Genomic DNA, 23,481 nt, shown 5'->3' with positions numbered 1-23,481 from the left:
TTTCCTCAAGCGTACATAACATGGCTGCAAAAATGCCATCATGAATCCCCGATTTTTTTGGACTCCCATAAACCCCAAGGTCGGCTTTGTAAAACCATAACTTTTCTTTCCCCTAGAGTATGCGCCGACAACCAAGTCTAAGTAATGAGTGAGAAAGGGAAAAGAAAGGGAAGAACAGTGTCCGTACGCCATCCGTAACCGTGCCAGTCTGTAGAGGCATCCATCTATGTCTGCAGTCCCGCAGAAAGCCAAGCCCACCAAACACCGGAACGAAGGAGGTTAAAGTACAGTGAAGTGTTGCTGGCCATGTGCTGAGTAATTAGGTCGAAACTCTTCAAGGAATAAATACCGAGAAGTCTTGGATGGTGGGACCTGTGTCACCTCCACTGCCGACGGCTCTCTGCAGTTGCTGATCCACCAGGAACTTGCGCGTAGCTGACAGAAGCTTTCCAGAAGGCCACTTCCGCAACTTTGCATTGTCACAAGAGCTGGGAGGGTAGATGGATAGGTATGCTTCAACGAGCAGCGAGATATGGCCGCCACACTGCCGTCATGTCAGTATTTGCCTGTAAACACAGTGGCTGCTAGGCCGGCCAGCAGAGCCCGGGATATGCGTGAAGGGGAGTTCCTTTCACCCCCCTCGATCTCGTTCTTACTCACCTTAGGATCCAAGACTCTCAACCACTTCCCGGAAGAGCTTACGAGCTGTTGCCAAGCACTGGGCATCAGATGTTGTGGACACAGGCTCGACAGGCGTGTACCTTGCAGTAGCGACACTCGAATATCCACCAAGAAGGTCCAGAGTGACACAGATTGCAAGTCCACTGAATGAGCGTGCTGTCTGATTTGATCATCTTGAAGGAGTGAGCGCAGTTGTTGGCGACAGCCATGGTGACGGAGCTGTGGGTGGAGTAGTTGGTGTCTGGCGAGTAGCTGTGCCTTCACGATGGTGTGTGGCGGGTTATGAGGACAAGCCTGCTGCTGGTTTCTGTTGATGGGTCAGGATGGGTTCTCAACGATGTTCTGCACTCGAAGGCTGTCCTTACCGTGCCGATGGGTGAATGTTCTGGAGAGGGTGCTTCTTGAACGTAAGGAAAGTGGTCTGCAGAGTGGAATAGACAGTTGGTAACATGTAACGAGGACATATGGCCTTTTTATGTTCCTCGCATAGGTCCCAGGAACACTGTCAATGCTTCCTCCTGGAGCTCCACCAGTCTTATTTGCGGCTGTTGGACACCAACGCGGCAAAGTGAGGATGTGTGTTTGTAGGGCTGGCAATGAAAGATGGGGCGGCGGGTGGACGGAGATCAGAAACTTGTGATGATAGGGAGATGGACAGAGCAGATTTGGGTAGTCGAGGCGAGATGATGAAGTGTCAGGTGTATCTCGATGTATCCTCCAAGGGGGCCTCGATAGAGAAAAGGCGTGGGGATGTGCAGCACGGTACTCATGAGAAAGAAGGAGGCTCAAGCTGGAGGAGTGATGTCGTACAGGTCAAGGCTTGTCTCAGTAGTATATCAAGCTCCATGGCCGTACCCAGGTAGCTACATACATGTCATGTAGTTAGCAGACGGAAAGCCTCCCGGAGGCACCAACTCCATCTTCCAGCAGGGCAGAGGGGACCAGGGAAAGGCATCAATTGGGCTACCGGGCGAAGTTGATGGACATGACAGGAGGCCATGGTGGAACAAATCCTAATTTTGACGACATGGGGAGCGGATATGTGGGTTCGTCGAAGTCTATGTCAGTCGCTCGACTGGACTTGGGCACTTGAGAAGGACAGGGATCAGGGCAGTACCTAAGCTAGGAGCAGTCAGGCATGGGATGGATGGAGTCGGCCGATTTAGCAGCACGGTAGTAGTGATAGTGGTATCGGAAGGGAGAGTAGGTCGACGTCAAAGCAAGTCACAAGCCGTTTACCTGGGGCTCCCATTTCCTGCCCACCCGGGTGTTTTCTTGATTTACCGGCGAGGTACAAGCAATGCCACTGGCCTCTGATTGGCCAAGGCAGATATACCCTACCTACCTACGTTTGACGGAGCAGGGGCTGGATGTACGTATGTATGGAATGGACAGATGTACACACATACCATCCTTACATCGGGAGATGGAAATGAGGATATGGCATGACGTGACTGGGCCCCCGCGACGAGAATTGCCCTGGGCCGGTCAAGAAAAAGCCATTGACGGCCTGATATGCTTTGCCTTGCGGCGTCAGGGCGTGGCATGGCCAATTCAAGTGCAATAGTTCGCGCATAGAAGGGCATGCTGCCTGCAAGGACTTCCTGAAAGGAGAGGGCAGTGCGGGATGGTGTGTAGACGGTTTCTTTACCGGTCGCTGTAGGCCAACCCTACCAGTCGAAGGAATTATGCCGGGAGGGACGAATTGGAAGCGGGCATTGATAGACACATCTCAGAAGTACCTAAATCACGCACTCATGGGTCGAGAAAGAGACATATCAAACAAACCAAGTCTGGTCCCCCATATCGTCAGGAGGTAAAATGACCAGGGCCAGAGATTGAGAGAGGGGACGGGGGGAAGGAACAGAGATGGAAAAGTAAACACGGAGAGTCAAAAAAGAAACAAAACCAGAGTGGGCTCGACTATAACAGTCTAATCAGTTTGTAACCCGGGCTTGCAACTTGAGAGGTGGGAAAGTGAGCGAGAGAGTTCAATAAGGTGGATTAGCGTTGTTTCCATTTTGAGGTCCTACGCTAGGCAAGTAGCACAGGTACCAAGCCAGTCGGATTACGGGGCACGACGGGGGACTTCCCAGGCCCAGCAAATCCAGGATGCATGCTTCCTCTGTCCTGATCAGGAGGAGTTTCGAAATGTTGTTTGTTATACTGGGTATGCATATACTCTTCGCTATCCTACTTATCTTCCTCTGAACCTCTGAACATGGCAAACCCAGGGTTTCCCGGCTAGCCCAAAGCCTAAATACCTAAGGTACTTCTGTGGCACCCTTGGCACTCGATCTTTCTGTAAGTATTCGTGATAAGTAATTGCATACATACAAAGTCAACGTTTTCTCTTGAGACCTGTTCCCTTGACCCCGACCCCTAAAATAGGCATGTACCTTCCTGGCCTTGGGTACCTACATATCTTGCGTGCGCAAACGGTTGACTTGTCGATGCGTTGCAAGGTCAGGGCACAAGAAACGAGGGGCAGGGGGGGGCATATGACAGGGGCAGGGGGCAGGGAAGCCAGACCGGCACGGTAATCCACGGCACGAATGCGGAAGCAGAGCCATGTGTGTGTGTCCGTCCTCCTTGCCATGCCATGCTGGATCGGCAGAGGAGCACAGAAGAGCACGACTGGAATCTACGTCTATCGAGGACCGTATCTGCCAGCGACAGGCAGATCGGATGGCCAAGCCTGCTACAACACCGCACTGCGTGTATCGACAGGCAAGACGGGCAAGGCGGAGTACTTTGCGCGAGACGGTTGAAGGGCTGCTCAGTCATGCACGGATTGGTATGCATGCATACAGAGACCTACATGCATGTCGCTTGACGTGTAGGTGTGGGCAAGACAAGATGGCTGGCGGTTGGTTCCGAGTCCTGTGAGACATGCCACTTTTCCTTCTCTTCTCATCTGCCAGAATCTTGACATATTGAAGGGTTTGGGTTGGAAATAGCCGGCCACATCGACAAACAATCCGGTGTGAGATTTTTGCTGCGAGATAAATAGGTGTCTAAGACACGTCACCTTGGGGACTCCAGTTATTTACCACCACCACCCTCTCCGTGCTACAAGCGTATTGTTGTCATTGGGCGCGGCCAGGCTGGTCGTCGTCCGTATCACTCACAGCCTGCCCCGCATCCCACCCCAATTCAAGTCAATCAATCTGGTAGATGGTGGAATTTATCAGTCCCCGTTGACCGTTGACCGATAGATACTTCAAATACTTGATGCACACTCTCCATCAATTGATGCATTTGATACACACGTAGTCGGGCCCATTTGATCCAGCCCGTCCTCGGGCATTGATGACGCAGCTGCAGTCTGAACAAGTAAACCTAAGTAAGCTTCTCGGCGCCACGGTATCCCAATTACCTACGCCGCCCGCGAGGAAAGAGGAAGAGGGCCCAAGTCATCGCATCGCCTCGCACCTGCCACCACTCCCACCGAGACAAACGCGGAACGCATCTCCACCATCCACAACCATGCCCAGTCCCATATACCCAAGCGACCGAGGATCCGTTACCGTAATACTATCTGGTCGCGCCTGGTCGTTCTGCGCCGTTATTGTCATCTTGGGCGCCGTAGCGACAGGCGGCACGAACCGGCATCGGAAGGATACGATCAAACAGGCGAGCTCGCTTTCCTCCCTACAACACACATGCGCTCTAGATTCTGCAATCTCCTTCAGCAAACAGACCAGGAACCGTACGCCGGCATGATAACCATTTGCTGGACAAAGCGAGCCATAAGCGAACTTTTTTTTCTTCTCCGCCAAGGTCCGACGGTTGCGTTGCCCGTCATCTACAAGGATTCATTACAGGAGGGGCACGCCCTGCTAGGTACTGAGACGGCACAGGAGCCCAAGCTCATCGATCGCCGCCCTTGCTGTCGTTGGCCCCCCTCTCCTCGACCTACCAACACTGGCTCGCGTGTCTACCATCCGTTGATAGACACAGATTTCATCGCCGTCGGGGTTCCAGGTTGTTTTCCCTCCTGAGGCTTCCCCAGTTCTGGGCTAGACTCGCGTAGCCGATCAACGACGAAGCAAACAGCCTTCTGGAATACGACCTACCTGCAAGCAAACCGATCTATCTCCATAGGGATGTCAGGACCGATGCTAAGGGAACAAACACCATATGATCAATCCCCCTCTTGGGGCAGGACGACCATCGTGTTTGCAACCATGACCTTATACAGGCATCGGATGTACCCAAGTACAATCTAATCTGGCCAATCTGACTAGCACTAACCTAGGGACTCGGTTGATCTCGAATCTGATGCTGACTGCTGAATGCCACTACCACGAACCAGCGCCGGAAGTCTTTCCGACCGGCGGCACGATCCAGCAACCACTCCTGTCCAATCACAAAACGTTTGTCGTTTAAGGTGAGATCCCACTCGCCAGTCAGTCACATTTCCTCTCGCTCTTGTCACAGATCCTGGCGACCTTCCTCGACCAGGGCGACCTGCTGTATCTTGATCATCGATACGAGGCTTACCATCACAGATGAGTGGAGAACATCATACGGTAAAGACGACGCACACCGTGGAAGTCGGTACTAGTTTCACGATGCCCCAGCACGGCTGGCTACTGTACGTACCAAGTACATATCATATGTACATCTAATCCGAACACTCCATCATCTGGCCGACCAATCATCAGGTATCTCGTCGGGCTGCCAGGCTGCGTAGGGCGCCCAAAACAAAACGCCCCATAATTCCCCGTGGACTTCCAGCCCTTGCTTTATTACCACGAGGGGGCCCTTGCATTGAGTGGCGCTCTACGAAAGAACAGGCGATTTTCTTGATGATTCTTCGCCAACGTGTGTACGGAAGCCGCAGTTTGCTACTCGGAACTCACCACAGCCCGGGAAAAGCTATCAGCATTGACATTTCAAGCCTGTTAGCTGTGGTGACGATACTGGGCCGCCCCCATAATAGTGTCCGAAACCTTTGTAAGAGGCTCGAATGTCAATGCTCGTGCATTCTCTACTTCGGTTGATGTTTGCAGGCAGGGCATATCAGTTCATCAATCAGCCAACATGATGTTGCATAGGATGGTAACCGAGGTAAACTCGTCTGATGATACCCTGCAGAGTATCGGTAGAGCGAGTCCACGTGCATGCGCCTCTTCTTCCTGGTTTGCCAGTAGCCTCTAGGAATGACTGCCGACCTCTTGTAAGGAAGGCAGAGAGAGACAGAGAGGGACCGAGACCGAGACAGAGACAACTGCTCATTCGGCTCAAAACCTATGCCCTTGTACGTTGAATTAAGAATGACGTGGTTATGACTTGAAACAGCCTCGCACGTTAATATACCGATCACGATGTTGCCTCTGACTCGGAGCTCTGGTTGGCTGCTCCAGTATGCAGTTGGCCAAATCGGGAATTTTTCTTTCGTGGGGGAGAAGGGAGACAACAGACAACAGCCACCTTCACATACTACGCACACTCACACGCACACACTGCCCAATGCCAGGTCGATCGTGGCCATTCACAGCCAGCCGTCAAAAGTGGCCTCGAAAGATCCAGTCCATTGGAACACTGTTATACAGCATATGCCAGACCGGTCGTCTTCATTTGGACAGAGGGACTGTTTTTGTTTACATCGGTCTGCAGAGGTATGCTGAGTACGTGAGGTACTGTGTATCTATTCCCAGCTTCTTCAAGTCACTGCGAGTTATTCACGCGACATGAACACGAGGAATGGTACTGCTCGGACGAGACGACTTCCCCCATTTCCACTTCCCTCCGTCCTGGCCCCGTCGCAGATGGCAGCGTAAGCCCACAGACTTGCCCTTCGAGAACCACCCAGGCTTCGAGGTTATGGGCTAGCCCGCACCGGCGAACTGCGTCGGTTGCCCTTGCCCGAGGGCCGGAGATGGCGAGAAGCCACAGTGCGATGTGACCGCGACCAAGCGGCCCCAGGGAATTACGATGCGAGATCCTTAGCATACCTGGCCTGGCAGCGGTGACGGAAACTTGGCACACACATACGCGCACGCGCGCGCGCACACACACACAGTCGACTAGCGAGTTTTGAGTAGTGACGAGGGGGAAAGCTGATATGTCATGACGGAAGGTTGATTGCTCGACCGCCATCTCCCTTACTTCTTACTTGATCCCTTCCCATCTCCACCCAATGGAGGCAGATCCAGGAAATAGGTGGAGTGGTTTGGACCAAGTGGTCGGGAGCGCTATCCAAAAGCCGGCCCCTTGTCCATGCCAAAAGCAAATTTGACAGAGCCGTCTGCTGCTTTGTGGTGTGGTGTGGTGTAGCAAAAGCCACATGGCGCGTGCAAGGATGACCCAGGCAGCATGTTTTGTGAGATGTTCTCGAAAACCGTTGGAAGCAGCCGCCGATCCATCTTGGTCGCTTGAGCCTTGGAAGCAGGTCGCCCAGTGGATCTCGGGATTTCCAAACCCACGCCCCCGGCTCTGGCTGCTGGCTCTCGCTGGATGGGGGGACCGCACCCATTTTGAAACGCTCGTTTCTCTTGCTCTCCAGTAAAGGACGGACCGTCACCGAGAAATGTACGGTATGCATCAATGCATGGCAAAGGTAAATGTGATAAAAGTCGAAGCCAGCACCACCCTCTGGTCCCTCTCTTGCTTCACCGCTCTCTTTCCTTCGCTTCATTACAACAGAGGTCTCAGATGGCCCATTTGTGCTGCTGCCCGGGAGCCGGTCTGGTCTGATGGCATGGTTCATGGGTTTTTGAACAGCCGGCCGCGGACCACGGAAGCGCTTCTTATTCTTATTAGCCACCTAACCTGAGGCTACTACTACGACGTACCCGGGGCGGCTCATCAGCAGCAATTCAATCGGGCGCCGCCTATACATGCTTCCCGGCAGCTATATCGGATCATCGTTGTACGAGGCCGGCGACAAGGAGCCCCAGGCCAAAACACGGCGGCTCGTTCATCTGGCCATTCCCTTGCTTCGTGTCGGGAGGACGGAAGACATTACGTCGTTATCAAGTCACTTCAACCCACCCCAGCCGCCTGCGCTGTGGCGGACGGTCCATTCTGAGCTCGACAAACAAGACATGCTCTGTTTCGCAACAGCGAATGCATGCGGCTCTGAGTGTTTGACGAGTGGATGTTCAAAGACACTAACCCATGCACTCTTTTTTCTTTCAACTTGACTCACTCCAAGTTACTTTTTGCTTGTAACGCCTAGGTAGATCAACGGAAAGGAAGAGGGGCGCAGATCGTTGTCTACCTGTGTCCTTCGAGTTTCCTCCCCGTTGCATGTATGTACTTTACCAACCACAACTGCCGTCTGCGCCTCTTTCCCGCCTCGGACCATGGAGTATACTACTATACAGGTGGTCGGGTTTCCAGTAACGGCCCGTGCGAGCAGTTGATGAGACAGGCCGGCTGACCGGTGAGGAAAAGGAAGCTCCAAGGATTTCGAGAAGGTTGCTGTGCCCCGATACCGTTGCATCCAACCTCGGGGAGTTTTCTTTGGTGCATCCCGTCAACACATGCTGCCAATCCTCGGACCTCGTCAGGCCATCCTCCCTCCCTCATATTCCGTCCCCATCAGCTCAGCCTACCGGGCCACGGCAACATCCCAATGCCTGCCTACACGCGTATTAGCGCGATGCTTATTGTGCAGTATTTTACGGGGGCGCGCTGACCTAACCACGGTTTTCGCAGGTGTGATCGCAGCTGACAGACAGGGTTATTGATTATTATATATCGGCCATGTCCATCCCTCCTCCATCTCTCTATTATACCCCCTGCCCTGCCCCCCCCGAGCCAATTGACTCACTAATGTAGCCCTACAAGGAAAAGAAATGCCGTTCAGATAGGCATTCGCCTGCGCCCGCGCACGGAGCATCTACTCCTGACCATGTCGCTGCTGTCAGCCCGCCATCCAACAGGGAAAATATCCATTTAGGAACTTTTAGTGACAGGGCATGCTTTCCGTTTTGACCCGAAGTGGCATGCAGCGTGCATGTTGTTGAGCTGGGAAATATAATCAAAGATGTTTCAACAAGCGAGGTGGTAATATAAAATTAACCATATCAAGTGTAGGTAGGCGCAACGAAACAAAACATGTACGGTACTATAGGTCCTTCAACCCCCCTCTCCATCCCTTCAACCAGCCATCCCATCGCCCCCCAGAAGGAGCATACCGCGGACGGACAGGGATCGAGTGAACAAACAAACTAAATAAACAAACAACGTGTTTGCGATCTACGATCTACTGAGTATAGCAGACTCATGTATCATCATATGGAAAATGAACCAGCATCATCATACCAACAATGACCAGAACAACAAGGTAAGGGGCCGAATTGATCTCACATAATGAACGAATCGATGAAACATTCGGCCTCCCATCTGAACCCAAAATGTCTCTCCCTACCGCAGAACGGAGCCAATCGGAAGGCTTCGCGCACCAGAACTCGAGATTTTTTTTCTTTCGTTCAATATGACAGAAAACAAACAGGGCGGTGAACAAGGAAGAAAGAATGAAGACACCACTACTACCTACTTACTATTAGGTACTTTGTGACATAAGTCTTTCGATGACGCGGCGCGCACGGCAGTTGGGGCCGCGGCAAAACCATGTCTCACGCACACTTCGGTTTCCCCCTTTCGCCTCTCTTTCGTTGCTTTTTCCACTCTCAACTGTCAGTGCGTACATGGCTAGCAGCTAGCTACATAGTCTTAGAGATGACACATCTCACGCGTGCGGGAGTAGAAAGGAAAACCGTTGAATGCATGGGGCTTCGCTTTTTAGTTGGAATCCGAGAACCCGGTTGCTTTTCTACCGGCGTGGTAGCACAACAGCAGACGAACGAACGAGTAAGCTCTAGACCACCAAGCAATAGGGAGACCGATATAGGTAGAGAGTAAAAAAAAGCAAATGGTTGCAATAGCGCGTGCAGCCTATGGGGCAAAAGTAATAATACGTAGTTCAACTCCTATTCTCCTATCTAATCCTGCTTTGTATGTTCGCTACACTGGATGAAGACACTGTCTTTCATCTATATCCTCTACCTGAGTTAGGTATATGAGTCGCTCTAAACTTCATCGAGAAGGAGACCAACACCAACCGACATGTCTTCAATAAGAAGTGTTGGTCAAGGTATCTCATGATCACCCAACTTGATATGTGACACAAAACGCTTTTCACTGCCGCAGGGTTTTCATAGTCAGCCCTGGAATACATGGAGGAGCATGCAAAGTCGTTCCTTTTTCCTCACAAGGCGGTCCCGCTCGAAGTATCTTACGAGCAGCGAAAACCTCACCGCTCAATTTCTGCCCGACAACAAGAGATAGCAATGATGACGATACTGGCAGAATAGGACCCGCCCCGTAGTGGCTCCCATGCCGCAAGTTCCTGCCTGTCCCATCAAGACAAATGCTTCAATAGACACGGGGGTGTCCCTTGATATATGCTGCGCCGAGATCGGCTGATCGTACGTCTCTAGGGTAAAATCTGGACGACATATGCCGTGGCTAAGTCTGGCGCCTCAGCCGTTGCATGAGTTGCAGCCTCAACTTATTCCTTCGATCCAGGAACGGGCTGCCCAGCCACCGGATCAGCAGCTGAAGTCAATACAGCCGCAGTGGTTGCACCTTCTGACGCGGACTGTGATTGAGTCACCATTGGGTCAACAGCAGCAGGGGCGCTGGGCAGTGCGAATTCGGGCACCGGCTCGCCCTCGCTTGATTCTGGAGCAACGGAGTGTTCGACGGTTTTCATTTCGAGCACGTCGCCTTCGGAGTTTTGCCGCTCTTTTTCTTGGAATGTGAAGGCATCCGATAGGTTGACGGCAAGGAAACTCTTCGGCAATTTGACCCTGTTGCTTGCGTCTTAGTGACTGAAACAAAAGCAACAGCAAATTGGCAGGATTCCAGGTTCCGGTTTCCAAGTCCGCGAATCCCGGTGATCCCAAGGGCACTTACTGGTGAAATTTGGCTCGGAGCGTCTCAATGACTTCCTTCCAATCGCCGTGAGGCGTCAGGCTCCGTCGGGGGGCACATCCGATGCAATGCTTGCTGTCAAGTTGAATATCGAGTGGGTCATAGATATGACAACCTGGGCTGATGGTGATGCGAATGCTGTAGGCAAATTCACGGGGCTCATCCGGGTCGACTGCCGCTGGCTGCTTTACTTCCGATTCGTACAGCTCAAAGCAAATCTGGGAAAGATAGTCAAGCTCTGGGATCGTGGCACGGCTGATCTTCGTCTCGAGACCGCCTTCGAGGATACAGTTCAGCAGGGTATAGATGTGCGACTCCTTGGTAAAGTAGAAGTAGGACTTGGCATCATCTGCCTTTTGCATAAGTTCTAGATCCTGCACGATCTGCTTGAGCAACGGAAGGGAGGTCAACAAGCCGATCTCGAGCTGTCAAAAAGTTAGCGCCGACACCAAAGTGGCTACGATACGAATACGGACCTTCTCGCTGTCGGATATGCCATATTCTTGTGGGCAGATGAAATCAAACAAGACCTTTGCTAGTTGATAGAGCTCACGGAGGGGCTCAAACCTAGCATCCGTCTTCGCCTTCGTCGGCCCGCTACCCTTGTGTAGGTGGAAATACTGCTCCGGCGCCGCTTCACTAGAGGGACGCACATTCATCCACGAGCGCCTCTTGAAGATGCGCTTGACGGATCGTTGTGATTCGGACTTCTCAGACTTCTCCGATCTGTCGGACCGTTCGTTCGGAGGGGATGCAACGCCTTGACTTGTTTCCGACTTGCTGTCCGAGGCTTTGTTTTCCGGTTCGGCATTGTCCTTTGGCGTGACCTTACCATCGCGGCCCATTACGATGCCATATTCCTCCTCCAACATGTGCTTCGGAGAAGTAAAGACCCATTCAAGGAATTGGCGGTTGTGCAGAGCATCAAACTTCATGGTATCGTACAGCTCTGATATCTTACTGGGGTCGACCTTCTCGTGGTCGCAGAATTCGCTGAAGAGCTTCTCCCAGCGCTCTCGGAAGAGCTCAGGGTCCTCGCCACAGCACCATCTAGCTTGAATCGCATTGACAGCATTGACTTGCGAGAGTGAAGAGCTGGATATGGAGCCCGGAGTCCCTTCTCCCGTCAGTTTCTCACTGCTAGGGTTGTTGATAGCGTTGAGCGAGTTGAAGGCACCGCTCTTCAGCTTGTTGTAGTTGTACTGCATGACTCGGCGGTGGAATTGCATCAGCTGGACAACTCTTGCCTGAACCTCAAAAGGTTCTGGCATATTCTCCGGCCAGGCGAATTGCGACGGACGTTCGTTGCCCTTGCGAAGGAGACCCTTAAGCTTCTTCTTGACTTTGTCCATTTCGTCCTTGGCTGCATTCGAATCATCCAAAAGATCTTTCCTTTCCCGGATGAAATCCGCGCTGAGCCCATCTGCTTTATCCAGGAATGCCCCAGTCCAGATCTGGGCACTTGCTGTAACGCGTCGTTCGGAACTGCTATAGACGGAAACGTCGTCTAAGACCTCGCGGTTGAGTAATAGGTAGTCGTTTCGCATGTTCTGAGCCAACTCGATAGCTTGATGCCGAGCCGAATGTGTTGGTTCGCCACCCCATTTCACAATGAGCTGCAGCTTGTCCAGAACAAGGCTGTTTTCGGCGGCAGTGAACTTTGACATCGTTACTCCCGACATGGAGTCACTTCGTTTCGCTACACCCCGGACCTTGCCTTCTCCACTCGGCTTCTCATCTGCATCGCTTGGTTCGGCGTCTTTATCAGATTGCTTCTTGGGAGGGTCGGATGCCTCTGATGTTGATGCTGGCGAGTCCGACTCCACCTTCAGCCCCTCGGCGACCTTAGGCGTGGATGAAGGGGCAGACTCTTCCGTTTTCTTCTTACGAAACATCGGCTTGATCTGTACCTTGGTCCCAGCCCATCCACCTTTCTTCACCAGCACGTTGCGGAGGCTTCTCAACTTTGCTTCATCCTCTTCACCCTCTCGCAGAGCAACGTCGACAGCAGCAATGACACTAGCGAGAGCAGCATCTCCTATGAGAAGAACTTCTTCTTGGTGTCCTTTGAGCAGGTCAATGAACGGTTGCGTGTGAAAGGTGAACTTGTACTTCTGCTTCGGAGTCCGATCTGCGTGCCGGATAACGGACACCAAGCCCTTGAGCTTCCATGAATGCTTCGGCGGTGGTGGGGGAGGCTCAGATTCCTCGGGCTCGGCCTCGGGCTTGTCTTCGCTCGCCATCGATGGAGTTGCAGGGTGCGTTGGGGGTGCGGTCGGGGGCGCTGTTTGAGGTGCTGTTGTTGGCTGGCTCGGGGTATTTGTCTCTCCAGTAAGGCTAGCTGAAGCACTCATAATCCCACTTTGTATCATCGACACCAACCCAGTCACGCTGGATTCGGACTTCGGCGGCGACATATTATTTCCGCTCAGCTGTTCATCTCCTGGGGAAACCTCCAGCGAGGTTCTGCTGCCTTTTGCATTGGACACGGCATTGATGGGTGGATTCGTTTGACCAAAATGCCGACCGGAACCCGGGATTTCCTTCTCACGGGTCCCGGGCGCGCCCCTGGATAAAGGGTCCGTAATATCCGAGATGGTGGGAGAAGGTAAGGGTGGAGTGATTGCTCCTCGTCGAATCCTCTCCTTGATGAAGACGTCTTTCAGAATGCTAGCACAGTGGTTGTAGTAATCATCATTGTCCTTGACGAAACTCCAGCCATTGACATCGATCACATAGCTCTTGCCCTCTGCCCTGAGTAGGTCGAATCCGCAGACTCGTTGACAGAATGTAGAAGATATCTTCCTGGCGGTCTCCTTTTCATCACTGGTCAATGCCGTGACATAGCGAATCTCTTTGCCGTGTGTGTTACGCCTGACAATGCCATCCACGACAGGCGACTTTCTTGTCTCGGCGTGGCAAAAGCTGGGGCCTACAGTGTAGGCCTTCACATCTTCCGCGTTTTCAACATGCATAAACTGTTCATAAACGTAGCTTCCGTCCTTTTCGGTGATTGCTCTGGGGATGGTGAGATCTTCAACGTAATCCGAGCTTTTGTTGCCGATCTTCCTGAAGAGCTTTCGCGCACCACCACCATTTGACTTGGGGAAGTATATGATGATGTTGTGATCCTCTCCACTCGTGGGTTTCTCGACAAATGGTTTCTTGAGTAAAGTGCCATCGACACTTAAGATATCGCCATCATCGAGAAGCTCAACTTTGCGTGGAGCAATGGCTTTGTCGGATCGGTAGGTTCAAGAGCAATGCCAGTCACATCTTTGATGTACTTTGCGAATTCCGGCGTCAAGATGCTCGGACCCCCGTCCCGGCTGACCTCAACTCTTTTCGGGGTTGGAACCCCGACGTGGTCAAGCAACTTCAGGCAAAGACGGCGGTCCCACAAGAGTTTTTGCATTGGTACATCGTTTACGCAGAATGGTTTTCGTAGCTTCACGTAAGCAATGGCCTTTTCAAGGGGAAAGCCGTCCGAGTAAAAGGATATGAGATAGTTGCAAACGGGCCAATTCTCGACATCTGTTCGACATTAGCTATCGTCCTGCGCGCGTCAATGGTTCGTCTGGCGCATCACCTTCGTCAAGAATGGTTTTATCTCCAAAAACCACCACATCAAACTCCCGGTTGCCAACCAATCTGTTCAAGATGTTTCGGCTGGGCTTGCTTCTTGCCTTTGAATCTAGGGCACATACGCCAATGATACCAAGAGGCGCTGGCTTGGACTCCTCCTTCTCTTTACTGTGTGGGGTCCGGTCACTTGAGGGGCTGTGGCTGCTGTTCACCGTGCTCCCGCTGAAGCGTCGCTGGACCTTACTTCTAGATCTAGGTCGTTGTACCTGCGACTGGGGTTGTGGCTGTGGTCGTGAGTTGGGGTCTGGCTTGGTTGGCTGGCTTCTCTTCACAAAGTCCGGAGAGTTCCCGTTGTGTTCATTTCGAGGGGCCAACTGATGACTACTTCCTTGAGTTATTTGGGGATTGGAGGAAGTCGTGACTGTGACGTTCGACACCCCAGCCTCCGACTGGCCTGGCGATAGCCCCAGGCCGCCTTTGTTGGAAGCCATGAAGACGGAGCCCGAGCGGGTATTGCCACCGCTATCCGATCCTGCAGCCGAAGCAGATGAACTTGGGATGCCACGGGCGGAAGCCAACGAGTACAGCGACGAGATCGACGACCGTTTGCCTTCGTTTTCTGAGAATGAAGTTCGAGACTTGAGGGCGGGTTCTGGGAGATATTGTTGTGCAGCAAGGTCGGGTGAGGCACGGGATTGGATCTTGGGTGTGTTTTCGTGGTCGTCAATGGCAGACTCGTCGAGGCGGGGAGAGGCACCCATCCAGGGTTCGGACAGACTCGAGTGGCGGCGTAGTGAAATGGACGGACGGGGGCTTTTGAGAGGTTTGCGGGGTGGTGGCATCGATAAGCTGGCAGGTACAACTGCAACATCCGTAGTTCCCACAGGTTCAGCGTGCCGGCTCTTGAAACTGCTTATGCTGCTGGACAGTGACGAGGAAAGAGCGTGGGAATGCGACAGAGAGCGAGAGCCCGAACCCGAGCCCCGGCGAGCGCTAGATTCTCCATGACTAGGATTTTTGGGCTCCATTTTGCGCGAGTCTAGAATCCAAGGACCCAGATCTTGCAGCGTGGCAGGTTCCAATGCAACAGCAGAACAGTACCCGGCTCGTATCACGCCGTCCTTGGGATCGCATGGATGGATGGGGCGAGTCCACAAGAAATGAGAACGTTCTCCAAAGTTGCCCGTTCCTGAAAAGATAAGGAAACTAAAACAGCGACGGTGGGGATCTACTCGAGTAAGTATGTTTTCAACAAGGACAAACAGCAGGTATAATACGCCAGGGTATTTAGTCGGTGAGCCAGTGGCCAGGTGTTTATTTGATGTACTCGTGATATTATCAATTGCTGCCAACTTGAACCCGTTCTTGATGCTACGCTATTACCAGCATCAAAGCCAGCGAGTGTGAAGACGAAACGAGTTGTGCATGGCAAGCAAGGCTCTGCTGTCCAGGAGGGAGGGAAGTTGAGCGGGCGGTAACAATCGGCCTTGGTGGTCGCCCTCGATCTCGATAGAGATAAAGAGAGAAAAAGAGGCGGTTTGGGTCAGATGGAGTTGGTAGAATAAAAAGTATATCTATCACATGCGCAACTAGGCATGTAACTGAAACATGCGCTCAACGACAGAGTATTAAAGGCTCCAGCCTGGACCAGGGGCTAAGCATGCAGACCGAGTCCGCTATGAAGCTTTGTGATCTCAAGTACGTGTATGTAGGCAGCTTTTACAATCATATCTACAGAGATGCTGATGTTTGGCACGGGATTGGATCGAAGATTGAGATAGGAGGCTAGGCGAGAACAAAATTTTGCCGGGATGTCGAGCAATGACGTTCGACAGGAGCCAACTGATGGGTCGTGGGCTGCAGGAGACAAAAGCTTAAGCGAATAGAAACAAGAGACACAGCGCCGGGGCGGTGTGTTACTCCAGGGGTGCAATACATATTGGCCTATCTACCATGATGCTGTGCCTTACTGGTGCCCTGTCGGCGGTATCGGCATGGGCTCTGGCATGAACTGTCGCGTGCTCATTTACCCTGTCCTTGATTGGAATGAACACGAAAGTCCCTACATACAGCCCTCCGCGTGGATGGATCTGGTCATCCAAATACCACCTGGGCAGTCAGCAGTGACATATGCGGCCAACTTTGATGGCGGGGGAGGGGTAGTCAGCCCGTGCACCGACGCGGCTTCTTTTTAGTGGAGTGACACCTCTGTACATGAAACCATGTACCTGATCAGCTCGCCCCTGATAAGATAAGATAAGCTATCTGAAAAAAGTTGCTTGGAGCAGAGGTCCAGTTAGAGAAACGCCCGTAGAATTGGAAGCGTCCCCGAGTCTCGCTGGCGCTCTGCCTTATCCAGGATCCCGCAAATACCGGGTATTCAATCTTTTGTAACCGCCTGAAATGCCTCACTCCGAGCAAGATGGCCCTTTGGTCAAGCGACAAAAAACGGTGTCTAAGCCGGCGTCCAAGTCGTCGCAACGCCAGAGAATTTTCGCCCCTTATAGAGTACGCCGAGCAATTCAGAGGAGGATCGCCTAACAGCATTGGTAAAGCTAACATTGTTTCTAGACGATAGGTCTCGTGTCTTCGACCGACGTGCCATTCACTACGGTCCCGCTTGGAAAGACGACCTTCCAGCTGACCACCTCGGTGGGCCGATCATTACAGACCTATGATCTGAAGCGCGGTCTGAACCTCGTCTTTATAACCCGACCCCAAACACCGCACCAGATTACCGCGATCTGTTCCTGGAGACGCCAGGTCCTCGCTGCATGGGGCGACGGCCGCAACGGGGAACCACAGGGAATATGGATCTACCAGCGAGGAAAGAAGGTTGGCCAGCTCGAGCTGCCGGCTGACCTTGACCAGCCCATCAAGCAACTTCTCGTCTTCGGCTCATGGATCATAGCGTGCTGTTCCAACAGGATAGAAGTCTTCAAAAACGAAACCCTCGAGCACTACACCACATTGAATGCGCTAGGGGGCCAGAAGGGGATAACGAGCTTACCCAGATCTGCACCATGCCAACCTACTTGAATAAGATTTTTGCCGGCCGCCGAGATGGATGGGTCGAGATCTGGAACGTCTCTACGGGAAACCTGATTTACACGATCCTCCCACCCTCGCCCAAGTGCGGTGCCGTAACCTGCCTCCAGCCATCGCCTGCTCTGTCGCTAATGGCCATCTCATATGCAAATGGTGCCCTGGTTATCCAAAATGTACTTACTGATAAGCCTTCCCTACAAATACTTGCTGGAGACGAGGGCGCACCCATGACCTCTATTTCATTCCGAACGGATGGACAAGGGGCAGGCCCGGATGGCCGTAAGGATGGTGTCATGGCCACAGCAACCGATGCGAGCGGTGATGTCACTTTCTGGGACCTCAATGGGGGCGGCAGAGTCATGGGCATCCTCAGGAGCGCACATAATCCTCCTTCTGGGGACGGGCCATTAGTGCGCGGAGGTATTAACAAGGTTGAGTTCCTTGCTGGTCAGCCAGTCATCGTCACAAGCGGCCATGATAACTCTTTGAAAACGTGGATTTTCGACGAAACCCCGTTCTCCCCCATACCGCGGATACTTCATTCAAGGAGTGGGCACGCCGGCCCCGTCACATCCCTTCAGTTCCTTCCCTCGGACTTTGACGGTGCTGAAGCTGGCAACAAGTGGCTGCTCAGTGCTGGCCAGGACCGCAGCTTGTGGGGATGGAGTCTTCGCCGCGACGGACAGAGCACGGAGTTGAGCCAAGGCAACATTCGCAAAAAGGCCAAGAAATATGGCATTCTGGCAAACGAAGTTCTGCGACGCGGCCCGACGACATCGCTCGACGACCTCAAGGCGCCCGAAATTACCTGCATAGCCTGCTCCCTGAACCGAGACGGCGGCATGGGTGCCATACCCGGTAAACAGGCCCTGTGGCAAAAGACGCAAAAGCAGAAGAAGCTCGTGGGTGCCGAGATCAGCGGCATGACTGGTTGGGAGAGTGTCGTCACTGCCCACAAAGACGACTCTTTCGCTCGCACTTGGTTCTGGGGCCGAAAGAGGGCTGGCAGATGGGCATTCCAGACTACGGACAAGACCAACGTTTCCACTGTCGCTATGAGCCCTTGCGGCACGTTTGCCGTGGTGGGTTCTACTGGTGGCGGGATCGACATGTTCAACCTGCAATCAGGGCTTCATCGGCAACGCTTCCCGTCTGCGCTGACGCCTGCCCAAGCCAGGCAAGCGAGGCTACAGCAACTCAAGCAGGCCAGCGACGTGTTGCAACTTGAGGCGCGCTCATCCACGGGCTTCGGTCCTGGTATGGGACGGCACACCAAGTCGGTCACAGGCATTGCTGTGGATTCCATGAACAAATTCATAATAAGTTGCTCGCTCGATGGTAAAGTCAAGTTCTGGGAGTTCTTGACAGGAAGACTCGTGGGAGAGATAAACTGGTCGCCGATGGTGGCCATCACAGGGTGCCGTTATCATGCCGCCAATGACCTTATCGCATTCTCGTGCGACGATCTCTCGATTCGCGTCGTTGACATCGAGACCAAGCAGACGATCCGAGAGTTCTGGGGCTGCGAGGGTAAAATCAACGATTTCACTTTCTCCAACGACGGGCGCTGGGTGGTTGCCGCATCGCAAGACGGTCTCATTCGCGTATGGGATCTCCCCACGAGCCATCTTATCGACGCCATCCGCCTGGAGAAGCCATGCACGGCCCTGGCCTTCTCGGCAACTGGTGAATATCTTGCCGCGTCCTGCGAGAACCAGCTGGGCGTCAACATTTGGACGAACAAAACCCTGTTCACCCATGTACCGACACGACAGATTTCCGAAAAGGAGGTCGCACAGGTTGTTGGCCCTACAAGCTCCGGGGAGGGAGGTCAGGGGCTTGTGGAAGCTGCCTTCGAAGAGGTCAACGCAGCCGAGGAGGAAGACGCTGTGGCAGCCCCCACACTGGATCAGCTCAGTGCGGATATGATGACGCTGAGTGTGGTGCCTCGCAGCCGCTGGCAGACATTGTTGCACCTGGACCTCATCAAGCAGAGAAACAAACCGAAGGAGGCCCCCAAGCTGCCAGAGAAGGCACCTTTCTTCCTACCTTCAACGACGGGGCCGAACGTGGAGCAGTCTGATAAACCTATTGCAGAAGCCACTAGTGGAGACGCAAACCAATCGCGGATCATGAAGTTCGATAGGAACCGACAGGAAGAGGCCTTCACCAGTAAACTGCGTGCGGGTGCTGCGTCCGGAAACTGTAAGAATGTCCCAGCCATCCATTCTGGGGTCTACACAATTTATGCGATCTTGGCTAACGTACTACCCTTTAGATGACGCCTTTATTGAGTACCTGAAGGTCCTGTCTCCATCGAGCGCCGACCTCGAGCTCCGGTCACTATCTCCCAGCGGGGACGACTCGGACTCGAACGAGTTGCTTCACTTTATCCGCGCGCTCACCAACCGACTGAAGGCCAGGCGTGATTACGAGCTGACCCAGGCATGGATGACCGTCTTCCTAAGGCTGCACTTCGACTTGATCATGGAGAACGATAACCTGATGGCCGAACTGCAAGAGTGGAAGAAGCACCAGGCACAGGAATCCGATAGGATCGACAACTTGGTGGGCTACTGTGGTGGAGTGGTTGGGTTCCTGAGGAGCCCACGCACATGAGCGTTGCAGCTTTTATAATATTATGTAGCTTATCGTAGCGGCGAGTGGCGCACGTAGGTCTGCTCAGCCAGTATTCAAACTGTCATACCCGTGTTAAACATTAGGTGCATACACCACGTCAAACATTCATCGGCTACCTACTTACCTATTCAAATGATTCCGTGGTCCGTATTTTGATGTGGGCTAGCTGGCGTAGTTGCAAGTGGAATAATAATAAGCATGACAGGTTATTCGAAGCACATCGTATAATATTTACGAGCTTATAATAGTACAATAATCTTCATTTATCGCGTGTCCTATCGCGTGATCCTTAATGAATCAACTAGAACTAAAAGTATCTACCGCGGTTTCTGATCTCCCTCACCAAACGTCTACTAGGCACTGCAAGTCATGAAGGCTGCAAGTAGAAGAGGATCTGTCGGATTTAGTCGTTCTCTGGCATCTGAGAAGCCATGGCCAAGAAGTACGATTGGCCTTGCTCCAATGGCATGAGCTGCTGCACCCAGGGAGCCTTGTGGCTATAGTCGTGGGGCATTGAGAGGTGCATCTCGGGGATGTTTGCATTCCAGAGGCGGAACAAATCATCATGTCGCTCCGTGCTATGTGGTTCACCCTGGGAAAATCCGATCTTGGCCATTAGAACTTGGCTCTCCTTTTGACGCATTGGGAACTCCGAGATCCGGTTCAGCTTGGCGCGGCGGCTCATCAGGCATCTTTCAAGGTCAATCTTTGCTTCCTTGAAAGCAGCGGCGAACTCCTGTCCCGCAGGGGGTGGTCTGGAGGGTCTCGTTAACTTGATCCACTACCAACTCGCAGAGATCGAATCGAGTCACTCCGTCGCCTTCAGCAAGATCGTAACGGACGTCCATGGCTGTGCTTGCAACTAGGAAGGTCATCTGCATGGTCATGTAGAGAACCCGACGAAGCTCAGTTGACCCCTCCTTTCCATACTTGTCGAGACCTGGATCCATGTGTGGGATGTTGATAAACGCCGTATCGAGGTCGGGACCCTCACAACCCTCGTCAACCCAGCATGTATTGGAGTAGTATTGGATGGACATTTCTCCGACATGCTCGAGGAAGCTTGATCGAGGAAGACCGAATTCGTGGAGGAAGTTAGCCCGTGCGATGCTGCTCACAGTTTGGGAGTAGGTATTCACGATCAATGGGCGGGTAGTGAGGAGGTACTTTTGCAAAAACCCTGCGGCGGACTCCAACGAGACATGCTTCGGCCATGGCCACAAGTCATAGAAGTGGAATAAGTTGTTGGTGTCGAATGTTCCAGTCCATCTATCCGCGTCTTCCTCAAGATCGAGACATTGCGTTTCGGTGCGCGCGAGATGGGTTAGCAGAGCCTTAGTTAGGCCAGCTGCTCGGCTTTTGCTAGTCATGAAGCCTCTCTGGTCGACGTAGTCCTCAATTACAAACCCATTGCCTATGAATACCATCAAAGTTCCTAGTTTGTCGTACTGAGGGGTCGGGGTAGCCTGGTTCAGTTGAACCCGCTTGATGGAATCCGTGAACGGGTGGGTTTTAGTTCCGGTGTCTTCAGTGAGCACATTCGCCAGTTCTTGGATCTCGTCGAATTGGCGCTCCAGAGCTTCCAACCGAATCGTCGGAAACAGACCAGAGACCTGAAAGGCGCAGTGGTAGTAGTTGGTTTCCAGATTCTGGAAGATGGTTACGTCCTTGTTCTCTGGCATTATGGATGTGAGGTGACCAGAACGATGTCGGTTCAGAAGAGTCTCATGACCAAAGAACTCAACTAGGATTCTTTCGGCATCTTGAACATTATGTGAACATGTCCCGTTGACGTTCGCATCTACCAGGATATGGACCTGGCCAGGGATGTTGGGGAAGAGACACTCGAGAGCTGTCTGAAACTCCGGTAAAATGCCAGATGTTCCACTAGACAGGTCAGCCAGAAAACGGTCAATGGGCCGTGCGGGTAGCTGACACGTTCCGATGAAACGAATCGTGAACTTCTTGCCTTCTTCAGCGTAGGCCTCATGATATGTCAAGACTTTGCACCAAGCCTCAAATTCGGAAAGCTCCTTGCCATCTTGGATTAGATATTCCATGATGCTTTCGAGCTGTTCGCCAGTGAAAGCCCACGATCTGACATAGAAATCGTCTCCGTCGTTTCTCGGAACCGGACTAGACTGGGTTGACTCCTCAAGGCTGAGAACCTTGCCAAGTTCCTCCATGGACACAATCATGGGAGTTTGCTGGAACTTGCGATAGATCTTGACCACTTCTTCGGATGCGTCGGGCTTAGGTAACAGCCAGCTGAAACGATCTTGGGTCATGCGGTCGCCTCTGAGGTACTGGCGGGCAAGGGAGTCGCATGTTTGAGTCCACAGTTCCTCCGCCAGGTGATCTGGGTTAATCAATGTAACTTCCGATCTAAAATTTCAAACATCACTGTTAGCTGAGTTGTTAACAGGATGGCAAGTACGATACACGTTACTTACCCAGAGACACTTAACGAAGCTGACACCGAACTGCTAGGAGGGACTGGGTCCTCACCAGGGGCACCAGAAAGACTGGTCGAAGCCGACATGATGACGACGACTAGCTGACCAGTTCGCTAGAATTACTTCCTGAGAAGGGTGGTACCAACAGTGTGGGTGAGCACAACGGCTAAGTAGGGAAAGGAAAAGGCACAATCGTCAGTTTGTTCTGCTGAGAGGGAGGTCTTGGGGTAACACCAAGGGCCTGGTTCCTTCAAGTAACACTCCCTGGCAAATCCTCGAGGACGGTGTTGTACTTGGAGCTTTTTGTCAGAAGTGGGCAAAATACCAAGTAAAGATGTGTTTTAGGGACTGGGAAAAATTCAAGAGAATTTTGTCTGAGGATGGGTTGGTTGTGTGGTTGGGTTGGAGGAGGGAGAAGGTGGTTGTTGATTTTGATGGTAAGGCAACAACAACAAGCAAAGTAAAATTTTTGCCAAGGCCTACCAAATTTGATGCCGGGAGAGCCTGAGGAGCAAGTGAGCTTGGGGAATAATTCCAATAGGGCGAAAAGTTGCAAAACAATGCACTTATAAATGGGTGAACGATGGCAGGACAGAGCTCCAATGTCCTACCAAGCCGCTCCAAAGATGAACGGCAATCATATCTCAGTAATGGAGAACTGCCCGGATTGACCGGGCCCTATCGGATTATTGCCCCAAAATGCTCAACTTGCGCCTCATAGTCGATTTGCCTTGCTCTTTGGCAAATGGTGATAGTAACGTGGGGGTTGAATAGTGAGAAGAAGGGTGATCATGCCACGCAAGCCATCGCCAGCCTGCTTTGTAGGGAGGGCGATCTTTGCGTTGAGAGTGTTGATTGCTGGCAGGCGTGACGATGGCTGCGTGGTGGTGATGGCAAAATGGAGGATGGGAGGAAGAGCTCCAAGTTGGTTAAGTAGGTACTTAAAGTAAGCCTTCTACCTGTTGATGCGCATACACACATAGGGTGGGACCAACAATCAGATCTGACCATACACCTTTATTCAAATTGAATTAAACGGATTGTCTACGAGTCTGCTGCGGCCTAAGTACTGCCGCAAGAGGGGTTCCATATGTTGATTTTATCTTGATTGTTATAG

The 23,481-nt window shown here is 52.5% G+C and overlaps 4 protein-coding genes across 4 annotated transcripts; 1 reads left to right on the top strand and 3 right to left on the bottom strand.

Annotated features, from left to right (window-relative positions):
- Positions 1-334: 334 nt before the first annotated feature.
- Positions 335-890, bottom strand: PG997_007637 (uncharacterized protein; the record flags this gene model as incomplete). Its single annotated transcript, XM_066811952.1, has 2 exons — positions 335-544; positions 762-890. 2 exons carry the CDS (start codon positions 888-890, stop codon positions 335-337), a joined length of 339 nt encoding a protein of 112 aa, XP_066667294.1.
- A 9,320-nt stretch (positions 891-10,210) lies between these two features.
- On the bottom strand, positions 10,211-15,248 carry PG997_007636 (uncharacterized protein; the record flags this gene model as incomplete). The annotated part of the gene is made up of 5 exons (XM_066811951.1): positions 10,211-10,511; positions 10,618-11,060; positions 11,112-13,847; positions 13,910-14,169; positions 14,225-15,248. The coding sequence occupies 5 exons, from the start codon at positions 15,246-15,248 to the stop codon at positions 10,211-10,213; spliced, it is 4,764 nt and encodes a 1,587-aa protein (XP_066667293.1).
- A 1,375-nt stretch (positions 15,249-16,623) lies between these two features.
- PG997_007635 (WD domain-containing protein) lies at positions 16,624-19,887 on the top strand (the record flags this gene model as incomplete). The annotated part of the gene is made up of 4 exons (XM_066811950.1): positions 16,624-16,728; positions 16,792-17,132; positions 17,153-19,473; positions 19,547-19,887. The coding sequence occupies 4 exons, from the start codon at positions 16,624-16,626 to the stop codon at positions 19,885-19,887; spliced, it is 3,108 nt and encodes a 1,035-aa protein (XP_066667292.1).
- A 424-nt stretch (positions 19,888-20,311) lies between these two features.
- PG997_007634 (uncharacterized protein) lies at positions 20,312-22,450 on the bottom strand (the record flags this gene model as incomplete). Its single annotated transcript, XM_066811949.1, has 3 exons — positions 20,312-20,689; positions 20,751-22,293; positions 22,362-22,450. The coding sequence occupies 3 exons, from the start codon at positions 22,448-22,450 to the stop codon at positions 20,312-20,314; spliced, it is 2,010 nt and encodes a 669-aa protein (XP_066667291.1).
- Between the last annotated feature and the right edge of the window lie 1,031 nt (positions 22,451-23,481).

This window comes from Apiospora hydei, assembly GCF_038363865.1.
Source record: "Apiospora hydei strain CBS 114990 chromosome Unknown utg000006l_segment0_segment0, whole genome shotgun sequence".
NCBI lineage: Eukaryota > Fungi > Ascomycota > Sordariomycetes > Amphisphaeriales > Apiosporaceae > Apiospora > Apiospora hydei.
The sequence above is the reverse complement of the archived record's forward strand: the minus strand, read 5'-3'. Positions and strand labels throughout refer to the sequence as shown.